A 12,964-nucleotide genomic window follows, 5' to 3' on the forward strand; every position below is an offset into this window, starting at 1 on the left:
TTTAAGTGGTAATTTATGTAAGTTTATAAGTAGTGATCGTAAATATTCTTTTGTTATGCAATGTGTTTGCTAGGATGTATGTATCTGCATTTAATTGCGTATTAATAATAGTTGTTACCGTAATATACTTATTAATTAGTGGATAATTTAAACGGATTATTTATTTAAATCGGTATGTGTGTGTTCATGTTTTAGGTAATAGCTATCATGCATGTTATAATGTAGGTGGTGCGTTAATTCATAGAAGAAAAGAAAGTGTTCGTTCTTTTTCTTGTGGAAACATCTATGAAATTTAGAAGAAGAGTATTGATACAAAGAGAAGTTATTTGTTATTGTTTATAGTTATAGGGGGTCATCATGATATGTTTATATTAGAAAAGAAAGTGACAATGGTTCAAACAAAAGGATCATGATGATATATTTATATTACAAAAGATAGTGATATTGGTCCAAACAAAAGATCCATTTATGGTGCTTGTCTATGATGTCTGCTGTTTGAGTGTCCGTTTTGCATTTTTTCTTGGTGCAGATTCTGTTAGACATGAATTGAAAATTGTTAGTATTTTTTTTGTATTTTTTTTTTTTGAATTTGATTTTGTTATTGGGTGTTTACCTTGGGGATCGTAGGTGAGAGTACGCACAACATGTTCAACAGGTGTTGATGGCTCTGGTGTTGTGTCAGTTGGTCGCATTCTTGTCATTTGTGGTTGAGCTGGTGTTCCTGGCACAGACGTTTGAGCCTTGGTTGTTGGCTCTTCAATATCTATTATTATGAAGCGTATATTGTCGAGGGTTGATGCTCTAAGCATTTGGATCGACATCTTTTTTGTTTGTTCCTTGTGGTCAGTGATGATAGGAGGTAGGGTGTTTCTGTTTATGTGTGGGTTATTGGATATAAAGTTCTCAAGTGATGACTTTAACAGTTTCCGACATGATGTCTCGGATATTAGTGTTCATATTGTGTCCGTAGCATCAGTGATGGTTACTGTTAATTTGTATCTATGAATGGAAAATATTCATAAAGACTTTTGTTAGAAAATAATGATGCTTTATTTAACTCAAAAGATGCTTACATGTAAGTGGGCTTTTCGATTAGTCCATGTGCACTGTAGTACCAGCTTTCACCTCTTTTGAAGATGGGATCTTTACATATTGGACATATTGTTTGGAACCAGCTGTTTTGATAGTGAAATTCTTTGATTGAAGCCTGTACGATGAATGTTTTATCCTGTGGATATAAAACAATTTGATGTGGATGTCTGAAGCTGATGTTATTTGTAAATAGAGATATTATTAAGTTGATGTTACCAGAAGATCAGATTTGTTTTTTTTTCTTCATGTCATATAGGGTTGATGGTGTTCCTGATAGTGGTGGTGCTGGTCTTGAAGGTCCTGTAAATCTGATGTCATCTTCTTATTAGTATGGAAAGTTTATCATACGGAATAATTGATTTTAATGTAATTTATGACTCACAGATTAATGAGTGTTGTTGTTTCTGGTATGTCCGGATTCACATAGATATGTGTAGCATGTGATGAACCATAACGTAATACTCCTATAGAAAAGTGATTTGTAGATTGAGTGCATGACATAACATTATATGACAATGATAATACCGATATATAGAGGGCTGAGTAGAAAAAAAGTACCATTGTATATGGATGGTTTTAGGTTCGTGACGGCAACAATCGTTGTCGCGGGTGGTTGATGTAAGGAGTTGCGGTTGAATTTTTCTGGATTGGTTATACATTCTTTCCATAGATTGATTGCAAGTTCACTACCACTAATAAAATTGAATTTTTTTTTGGTGTTAGATAGGTATGAAGAAATTGATAACTGTGATATGCTTTTTACTATGTATACCTTTCATCCGTTAGTATGAGCAAGACAAATGATTCCCCGCTTGCTTTGGTACACTCTCTGATCTTTGATAAGACACCAATGTAATCTGTTTAGTAGTAAATGTAAATGTGTAAGAAACACCTATGTAATCAGATATTTCGGTATTATGATTACCTGGATAGTATGGTGGTCTTTCTCCGAGGTCTATGAGATGTGATTTTGATACGAACCGAAACCAGGTTTTGGGTATTGTTGTTGTCTCTGGAATTGGTTGTATGATGGACTTGAGGCCAACATCGATGTAGAACTCATTTTCAAGGAATTTTTGATAGTTATCTAATTGAGGACAACTATAATCTGATATGGTGTAACACTGTGAAACATGGAGGACAGACTCAATGTAACTCTTATTTGTTCGCTGTCCAAGAATTTGTATAGCATCTGCCTGTAAAAAGAGATTGTTATATGATTCGATGAATGTATTTTCTCCATCATGCTGTTAATAAGTTGACGTTAGATATGTTTTTATTACAAAACAGGGATATTTATGATTTACGGATTATGACATATTATATACGAATATACCATTTATTAAAGAGATGATTTTTTTGAAAATAACAAACTCGATGTTTTTATAAACATAAAATAATTGTTATTAATAATTTTGTTGTAAGAACTTTTATTTATACTTTCTGTAAATAATTTATTTTTTTGTTATCAACATACTTTTTAATATTTAAAGAACATCGAAATATAAAATTTAGAACCTGATTTTGTTGTAATCTTTTTTGGTGACTACTTACAAATCTATCGACAGCAAGATACCAAGTCTCGTATCGCCGGACATCATGTTTCCATTTTCGCAGTATTCTAACTTGTAGCGGGCCTCCAATACCATCAGTCTTCAAGTCAGAAATGCTCGTCATGAGTTGTTTCCGTTTTCTAATAGAAAGAAATGTGTGAAAATCAGTGTTATATTCGGAAAAGAATAAGAAATTTTATAGATATGTAAATTATGTTGAAGCAGTCAACAGCAGAAGCTATTTCAAAAAGTAGTAATGGTCTTTAGAAAAGTGTTCACGAAAGGTATGATAGGTAGTGATACTATAGACCTCTGTTGAAGTAAGTTTCTGCAATAAATCTTTGAAGACAACGTTTTTGGTTTGATTCTCTTCCACTGTGTCATTGGTCTTTATTAGTATTTTTATGGAATCTGGTGATGTTGCTCGGGATAGTGCTACATAAAGTTGTCCATGTGCGAAGACGGGCTGTGACAAATAGATGCCTATTCTACGCAGTGACTGTCCTTGACTCTTGTTGATAGTCATCGCATAACAAACTTTCACTGGAAACTGTTTTCGTGAAAACGTGAATGGGAAATCTGATGATTTGTGTATGAATTTTATCCGTGGTATATATGTACGTTTTCCAATGCAAGTGCCGGTTATGATGGTTGCTTCGATAACGTTTGGTAACAATTGGGAGACAATGAGTCGGGTACCGTTACATAAACCTTCCCTCTGATTTATGTTTGTTAGTAACATTATTGGACAATGTATTTTAACTGTAAGCTCATGTGGTGGTATTCCTGGAAAGTTTAGTTGGTTTAGGTATTCAATTGGATACAAGCCTTCCATATCTGATGTATGCTTTCCATTTGGTTCCATGATGTCTGTACTATTGTATGTTCTACCACTTGTTCTCACGATTTTTAAAATGTGGGTGTTTATTTCGTCGGCTGTCTCATTTGTATGAGAAACTATTGCTCTTACTGAAAGATCTGCAGCAGTGGGGTCGATAAGTATACCGTCTCCATAAACAAAATCTATCAACGTCTGTAGAGAGTTTGGAGTGGCAGATATTAGGAGTGAGGATGGAATTTGTACCCAACTTGAATCACGTGGGTCGTCTTTGTCTGGTATACCTATGATTCCGTCTCCAATAGCTAGCAACCATCTTGCAAAAGCTGATGTGGACATTGAATTTTGAGTTGTTATGTCAGATGATTGTAGTCTCATGTTTGTATGTAAAATCCAAACCGTGAAATATGGCCATAGGTATGAACTCGGTAAAGTTAGTGCAATGATTTCCGAACGTGTGCTTTTTGGTACAACGGGAAGAGTCTGGCGGAAATCACCACCGAGAAGCATCGATATCCCTCCAAATGGTTGTTGATCACAATCTAGCACATCTCTAAGTGAGCGGTCCAAAAATTCAAAGCACCTTCTGTCACTCATTGATGTTTCATCCCAAATAATGAGTGTTGTACGTTGCATAAGTTCTCCAAGGAAGGAGCGTTTTTTAATATCACATGATTTTTTGTCTGTTAAGTCGATAGGTATCTTGAATCTTGAATGTGCTATTGTTCCAGAAGGTAGCAAAAGTGACGCAATTCCAGAAGCAGCAACAGCCAATACAATCTTTCCTATGGATCTAAAATAGGAAAGAATGGTTGTCCATAGGAATGTCTTGCCGGTACCCCCATGTCCATAAACAAACATCAGTATTTGTTTTTTGTTTTCTATGGAACTGACGACTGTATTATAGACTGATCTTTGGTCACTGTTTAATTTTGGCACCAGCTCATTGTGCTCTTTCATCAGCCCTTCCCTATCGTACCTCAATTCTTCGAGTAGAAGATGATTTTGTAAAATACCAATGACATCAGCTGAAGGAACGGGAAGGCCAAAATCTCCCATTGATTTGGATGGAACAGCAGAACGGAGCATATTATCTAAATCATGAAGCAACTGTTGTTCAATTATGTCAGCAGTTGAACCAACATTCTTATCTGGTATTTGGAGTTTCAAGGTATGTAGATAGTCATCTTTCATCTTATCACATGCACTGTCCCATAGTAAACGTGGATTGCTGACCTAACAGAAAAGCAATAGGTGGCAGAAAAGGGATCGTAACTGTGATGCAGTTGCCCAGATGGAAGCTTCTGTGAAACAGGTAAGCCATTCAATGTCATCCCCTATCAATCCAAGTGCATTGCAAGCAGCCCGAAAGTTTGGGTAAACGGTACCTCGTACGGTGCGCAAATCTTGAAATGATGTACATCCCTTTTGGTGGCAGAGTAGCATCCGTAAGTAAAATAATTCGCCGGATGTAGGATGTACGAATACAATCCGACCTACTGTTTTTGACGAGTCATAAATTCTTCGGCTCCATGACTTAGATGACTTTTCCCATTTGTAAGATTTTGGATAATCCAGGTATGTCAAATCACGACCTGTTGCATCTTTTGCGTTACTTTCAAACCACGCAAGTAGGGTGGTAATATTACTGTTCGGATTTGATAGTATTTCAGGTATTGTGTTTTCTCCATTGAACAACAATTGTTGCATGTTTTCCTCATGTACAGTTAGAATCTGTACAGCTGGATGACGTTGATGTATACGGAAGTCTAAAATTCGCCATGCTGCTTCGTGCGGGCATATGTAGCGCCCATCCAAAAAGTTCTATACCTCGTTTATAGCACATATATCTTCATTTTCGGATCTGTTATGGCTAGTAGTGGGCAGCGCTGCAGATGACTGATTGGTTGATTCTGCCTTTTGGAGTGTGTATCTTATGCGATCAGCTCCTTTGGAAATATATTTGAACAGGTACTTAATCATCATATTCCAGCCACAGTATTCAACATTGATGTGTGCACGGAAATGGGAACAAAGCCTTTTATTGTAGGGCACCACATATCCATTGTCTACAACCTGTCCATATCGGGTAGTATGATGTGCATCTACGCTACGTTTGTACCGTACATATCCCTCTCTGTCAAAGAATGTACTATCAACAAAGGGTCGAGGGAAATGTTTAGTACATTTACCATCCCTCATACATGGAGCCTTTTCATTAAGCGGTCCACACGGGCCATGAATCATGCAACTTGTTATCGTCTCGTACAATTCTACCTCGTTAATTGGATCCGACAACTCTGCTGTAATATATTTGTCAATATCAATTGGATTTTTTATTTTGTCTGAACTATTTACCCAAAGTAAAGTATGACAATGCGGAAGACCTCTCTTCTGGAATTCGATAGTGTACAAATCTGTAATTATGAAGAAATTTCAAAATATTAACATTTAATATTTTTCTATTTCTAAATAAGTGTGTAAGCATACATTGAAGTTAATATCTAAACAGATACGAAACTGAAAAGATATAATATTTAATGGAATATAGATAAAAAAAAAACTAATAATAATAAAAAATATATATATTAAAAAACGTACATCTTTCAGATTGATATGGAATCTAATGTAGACCTGTTATAGTATGGAGAGAAGCGTATGTGAGCATAAAGTAAAAGCTCTCGTGAATGGCAAAGAACACCAAGATTTTATGTCTACCAAATTATAACTAAAAAAACATTAAGAAACACACTTAAAAACAAATTGTAGTAAATATGTTAACAATTTGTTACCAAAATCGAAAGACAAATGGTAGTAGATATAGAAAGCTATATGAATCAAATAAAATATGGATACTGTGAACAGTCCCATACTATTATAACATGACATCATAATGATTTCATGCTAAAAATAAAAGGGAGATACAAAATTAGCATAAAAAAGATACCAATATATTAACAAATTTTGAAAATTCAATCAAATATACTTTTGCGAAATAAGTGAACCAAATATTATATAATATGGAATGTAATAGAGTGTGTTAAAAAAGTAACAGATACAAAAAGTCAGACACAGAGCGAAAAAAAAAGGAAAAAAGAAACCCATAAAAACTGAAAATTATCATGTAGAATGTGTAGGAAGATATGGAATGTAATGTATAGCTGTTATAATATGGGGAAAAAATTACAGTTAGAACTAAAAAAAAATGAAGTAAACAAAAAAAGAGAAAAAAAAAAAGTAAACTGTCAATCGCATAATTTATATACTTTGAATGTAATATATCATGTGTAGGAAGATATGGAATGTAATGTAAAATAAAATCTTCAAGAATGAACTAAAAGCTTTTATTGCAGCCAAATAACTGGAGGATTCAATATGTAACAAATCATAGCAAAAAAATTATTATAAAACACACCTAAAGCAAACACTAAAAAGTATGTTAATCATTTGTTAGTGAAATTCAAAGACAAACGGTAACATATGTACAAAGGGGTACCTTTGGAAATGATCTTTAATACAACTTATGTTTGCAAAGACATATAGCCGAATATGAATCAAATAAAATATGAATCATTTAAGCATTGGAATACTGAAATCACATCACGTCTTAATGATTTCATGGTAACGATTTCATGATAACAATAACATTATATTTAAAATATATCTCAAACGAAGACAAAATGCAAAACATATATGCTTCAGCCTCACCAACTGTTTTGTTCTGTTTTAGAAACCGAACAAACTCATGAACTTTAATGTTGACGACTAAAGCAGTCATATGTGTTCTACTGTGGACATGTCTTTGCATATGTGTATGCACGTACTCTGTTATTTCTGTCCACTTCACATTACATGTAAAACGATAAACCATTGTGGTTTGACATAAACTCTACATATAGAAAGAAGATGAATAGGGAAATGACAGAAGAATTCAATTTCTACCAAATTATAACAAAAAAAACAATAAAAAAGAATGTTCAAAACAAAGGGTTAAAAATGTAAAAAACAAAATTGGAATACCAAAATGACATCACTTCTTAATAATTTCATGGTAAGAATAACATTATATTTAAAATATATCTCAAACGAAGAGAAAATGCAAAACATATATCGTTCAGCCTCACCAAATGTTTTGTTGTGTTTTAGAAATCTCTTTGCATATGTATATCCATGTACTCTGTTATTTCTGCCGACTTCACATGACATGTAAAATCGATATACCATTGTGGATAGCCATGGACCCTACATATAGAAAGCAGATGAACAAGGAGATAACATAAAAATTCAACTTCTGCCAAATTATAACAAAAAAACCCACTAAAAAACATTGTTGAAAACAAAGGGTAAAAGATGTAAATAACTATATTAATAAACATATGCAAAAATAAATATCAAAAAATATGCTAACCATTTGTTATAAAGCTGGAAATACAGATGGCAACATATCTACAAAGGGGTAGATTTGGAAATGATGATTATTATGATTGATATCTACAAAGATATATATTCTACATGAATCAAATAAGCTATGCATTATGTAATCAATGCAACAGTATTATAATATGACATCATAATGATATGATGATAAAAATCACATCATATTAAAAAGGTAGAAATCCATAAAAAGGTGAGAGGTACAAAACCGTGACAGACTGAAAAAAAAAAAACAGAAATAAAAAACTAAATAAAAACCAAATACTATTATCTACGAATAAAAAGGAATGTTTTGAATCTAATATACCATTTCGATCCAGATATGGAATGTAATGTATAGCTCTTATAGTATGTAACAAATGTGAGAGCTAAAAGCATAAAAAAATGTAATGACTCATAAAAGCATTAAAAAAAAGTAAAAATGTAAATTACTATATATGAGTAGATAGGTGTGCTTGAAAGCATCAACTGATCGAGTACATTGGGAATCTTCATGGATAAGAAGGAAACCATATGATAGCGTAAAGTAAACATTTTTATCAAATGATAATAACATGGAACTTGAAGCTGTACGAAACGATAACCAAAAAACATTAATAAACATAGGTAAAAACAAATATTAAAAAATATGGTAACCGTTCATTACAAAAATTGAAAGACAAATGGTAACATATCTATAAAGAGGCGGATTTGGAAAATATTATCTGTATGATAAATAACCCGTACATGAAAGGAATATGAAATCGAAAACATACATGCTTCAACCTCGCCAAAGGTTTTGTCCTATTTTAGAAACCGAACAAACTCTGCTGTGAACATCTCCTTGCATATGTGTATCCATGTACCGAGTTATTTCTGGCCATTTCACATTACATGTAAAAGTAATAAAGTATTGTGGATTGCCATACACCCTACATATAGAAAGTGCGTCTTGATAATGACTATACATGAATCGGGGACCACCGGTAAATGATGCTGGTAAGAATACACGTTTGCCAACAACACTTGCCTCCCTATCTCCCTTCGAAAGCGCATCATACAGGCCGCTAACATAATCAGACCGAAGATTAGATTGATGTTTTACAATGTAATCAAGACGACATTCTTCTATACATGTGTATGCATCAACCAAATATTGTTGAAAGAGCCGAGATGAGTTTACAATAGGAGACCAGATATGCTGACGGACATGAATTTGATAGGCATAATACATATTGACGGTAAGATTTCCAGCTGTTGCACCAATCCTATTTCCAATTTTCAAACGGGGTGACCAACCTTCTTCACCATATGGAAACAAAAGCGGGTATTGTAATGACATATAACTTGGATGCAGCTTACTGATACGTTGAGGCCGACCCGATTGCGAATGGATAATGATGTCATATGTTGTAGAGATTGTGTCATCACCAGTTACTATACAACCCAAAGACCCAGACGAAGGCAAATCATACCTACGATCCGCAACATTGTTAAAGAGTCGCACCGCATATGACTGTAAATTACTTTCTTCTGCTATTTGTTTTGCAGTCTTGAAGGTGCGCACATATTCGTTATTAGCCCCCAAAAAGTTGACCAGATAGCTGACAATGTTACAATCTAAATCGCTCTTTGAAGGATGATCAAAAGGCCTTAATCTGTTCTCTACTTCGTTCCCAGTATCAAAGAGGTATAGTTGCAGAAACCTCGGACCCTTTATAGGATCCGGACAGAGGGACCCAATCTTGTGGCTAATCTGACCAGATATCTTAAAAACATAAGGAGCACGGTTATCATTCACATCCTCATCTACGTTTGCCCCAAAAGAAGTCATAGAAAACATGTTGTTATAAGCCCTAATATCCCTTAAAAAACCTGAATTTTGATACAGAGCAACAAAGTCGGTGGGAAACATGGAAGGATAAGGAAGTACAACATCTCCACCTCTACAACAATGATTATATCTAGGAGGATCAGCTGTAGATGTATTAACGACTCTCTCAATGTACCAAAACAACGCACCGCAGTAGGCACAAACACACGTACAGTCACCACAATCCATGTAGTCGGGAAGAAGAGATAATGGTTGTAAACGTCAAGACCTGAGCCGACAGCCGACAGAGGGAGGAACAGACGACGAACCACCATCATCAGCTCTCCGTTTCGACGGAACAGCCATGACAAAATAAACACACAACACAGCAACAACAGCCGGAACGAAAAATCACAGCAAAAGAAGCAAACAAAAAAAAAACAGAAGAATATTACCTCAAAGAGAGAGCAGGAAGGAGGCAGAAGAATGAAAGTGAAGGATAAAAGAAAAGGATTCACATACGGATAAAAGAAAGGGATGCAGATACGGAAAATAAAGAAATATCTAGAAACCAAAAAAGAAATGAACAGGAGAAGCGCATATACGACAAAGAAGCAATAAAATGAGAAACAAACCAAAACATAAGGAAATGACAAAGAACCAATACAAGAAACGGAAGTATAGGGACGACAATAGACAAAAATTGTGATATTTTACTATTCATAAGATACAATATCCATAATATATATATAATAATAATAATAATAATATATTTTTTTTTTGCAAAATAATTACTTGGTCCGTAATGGGCCATTCCATACCAAAATACAGCCTAAGCCCAATGCTATATATATATATATATATATATATATATATATATATATATATATATATATATATATATATATATATATATATATTATTGTAAATAATTGGTGGATGACATAATAACTGGTACATGGTAAATTTATCAATAATTTTAACTAGTTATAATTATATGTTAGTAAAATTTATAGTATAAATACTCATCCATTGTAAAGAATGAGACACACCAAAAATTTATGAGAGATATAACTTTCATATTCTCTCTAAATATTCTTTCTTCTCAATTAAAGTTATTATCGAAGTTTACTAGTTTTTTTTTTTTGGTTGAAAGTTACATTAATTACACTTAATTCATAACACGTTATCAGCACGAAAGCTCTAATCAACGTTATTAAATAAGTGGAAATTATATCTATCTTAATCAATGTATGTATTACTTAGTAAAAACACTATTAATTATAAAACATCCATCATATTAAAATAATGATGATACTAATGAATCAATAAAACTTATACATTACGGACATTATGGACTACTAACAATTTTTATTTCTTATACTAATATTTCTTTATGTATTCTAATTTTTATACATACTAAAATTTATATTATGCAACTAACTTTTATTCATGCATACTAATATTTAAATTATATTTATTTATACATGTCAATGTTTATTTTTATTTTAGATACTCTTCATAATTTTATTTAAACATTTACTAATATTTATTAATGTATCTAATTAATAAAATGATACAAAGTAAAGTTATTTATTACTTATAAATCTTATTAAATGATTTATAAAATACATATACATATATACACAACGGAAATATATATGTAACGGTTATAAACAGCAAAAACAACGGCGATATATATTTTTTACTATAAATAAACATCTTTACCGTGCTTATTTTACCCACGACAAATATTTCTCTCTTCTATCAAACAAATCAATTTCAAGAAATCAAGCTTCAAAATGATTCATCGTTTTGTAATAATCATGACTATAATAGTCATGTTACTTTTCATTCCAATCCTTAACATCGAATATAATATGGAATTCCATCTACTTTTAGGCTTGTATGCAATGTTAGCTTTACCGTTTCTTTTTTATGTAATATTTATTGAAATAAATGGATTTTAATTTTAATTTTTATTTTATTTAAAATTTATAGTTACATTATGTCCAACATTACAAAGCTCAAATTTGCAGCACTTGAAGTTAATGGGAAAAACTATGTGTCATGGATGATAGATGTAAAAATGCATCTTGAGTCCATGAGAATGTCAAATGCTATATATGAATTTAATAATTGTTTGTCACAAGACAAAGCAAAAGCACAAGTTTTCCTTCGTAAGCATATTGATGAAATGTTGAGATTTCCATATCTTGATGTTACTGATCCAAGTATTCTCTGGAATCTTTTGAAAGAAAGATTTGATCATCAAAGGGAAGTTATACTTCCAAATGCTAGAGATGAATGGAGAACAATGAGGTTTCAAGACTTCGAAAAAGTAAATGAATACAACTCAGCTTTGTTTAGAATATGTTCACAACTGAAGTACTATGGACAAGAAGTTACGGATGAAGATATGTTGGAGAAAACTTACTCCACATTTCATGCAACAAACAATATCGGATGCAAAAGTTCACAATATATTTTGAACTGAATGCATGTCTGCTCGTTGCAGAGCAAAACAACGAACTCTTGATGAAAATCATGAATCTCGACCAATGGGATCAGTAGCACTTCCTGAAGCAAATGCTACAAATATTGATGTCATCGAAACAATACACGTGGACGAGGGCGTGGTTGTGGTCGAGGTCGAGGACGAGGCCGTGGCTATCTTAATCGAAACCAAATCCATAATCAGAACCATAATTCTGGTCATGGACAAAGTAATAATCCTGGTCGTGGCCAGAAAAGGAATAATTACCAATATTCACAAAGAAACAATGTCCACACACAAGATAACGCCAAAGTGGCAACGCGTGACACTGGGGCATCACAAAAATCTGATGGTTCATGTTATAGATGTGGTAGCACATGCCATTGGTTAAGGACCTGTCGTCCACCTGCACATCTTTGTCAACGTTATCAAGAGTCCATTAAAGGAAAAGGAAAAGAAGCAAACCTCATTGATAATGTTGAATTCACTCCGCTAAATGTTGTTGATTTCTGCAATGACATGGAAGACATAAACTAAAAAAATCTATTATTGTTCTAGTAAAACTGTTTTTCCTTCGTTTGTTTTTTCATATAATGTCTTTCCTATAATAAATGAACTTTCTTTTTAATAATAATTATGATTATGTTTATTCACTTATTGTTCCTTTCATATGTGAAGTTTAATATGAGTCCAACTGGAGCACAACACCAAGAAAAGATTGGAGATCTTTGTATAGCAGATAGTGGTAGTACACATAC

The 12,964-nt window shown here is 33.1% G+C and overlaps 4 protein-coding genes across 4 annotated transcripts; 2 read left to right on the top strand and 2 right to left on the bottom strand.

Moving 5' to 3' along the window:
- Positions 1–988: 988 nt before the first annotated feature.
- On the bottom strand, positions 989–4,677 carry LOC145040078 (uncharacterized). Its single transcript, XM_078988062.1, has 5 exons — positions 2,956–4,677; positions 2,018–2,339; positions 1,865–1,949; positions 1,116–1,207; positions 989–999 (listed from the first exon to the last, which is right to left on the bottom strand). The coding sequence occupies exons 1-5, from the start codon at positions 4,675–4,677 to the stop codon at positions 989–991; spliced, it is 2,232 nt and encodes a 743-aa protein (XP_078844188.1).
- Positions 4,678–4,719: 42 nt separating this feature from the next.
- On the bottom strand, positions 4,720–9,958 carry LOC145040079 (uncharacterized). The gene is made up of 10 exons (XM_078988063.1): positions 8,723–9,958; positions 8,225–8,285; positions 8,122–8,135; positions 7,705–7,725; positions 7,336–7,421; positions 6,750–6,844; positions 6,671–6,678; positions 6,000–6,003; positions 5,761–5,900; positions 4,720–5,307 (listed from the first exon to the last, which is right to left on the bottom strand). Exons 1-10 carry the CDS (start codon positions 9,956–9,958, stop codon positions 4,720–4,722), a joined length of 2,253 nt encoding a protein of 750 aa, XP_078844189.1.
- A 1,631-nt stretch (positions 9,959–11,589) lies between these two features.
- LOC145040080 (uncharacterized) lies at positions 11,590–12,206 on the top strand. The gene is made up of 2 exons (XM_078988064.1): positions 11,590–11,615; positions 11,711–12,206. The coding sequence occupies exons 1-2, from the start codon at positions 11,590–11,592 to the stop codon at positions 12,204–12,206; spliced, it is 522 nt and encodes a 173-aa protein (XP_078844190.1).
- Positions 12,207–12,210: 4 nt separating this feature from the next.
- LOC145040081 (uncharacterized) lies at positions 12,211–12,743 on the top strand. The gene is made up of 2 exons (XM_078988065.1): positions 12,211–12,360; positions 12,411–12,743. The coding sequence occupies exons 1-2, from the start codon at positions 12,211–12,213 to the stop codon at positions 12,741–12,743; spliced, it is 483 nt and encodes a 160-aa protein (XP_078844191.1).
- The last annotated feature ends 221 nt before the right edge of the window (positions 12,744–12,964 follow it).

Source organism: Lactuca saligna, chromosome 4, assembly GCF_052625555.1.
Source record: "Lactuca saligna cultivar CGN05327 chromosome 4, ASM5262555v1, whole genome shotgun sequence".
NCBI lineage: Eukaryota > Viridiplantae > Streptophyta > Magnoliopsida > Asterales > Asteraceae > Lactuca > Lactuca saligna.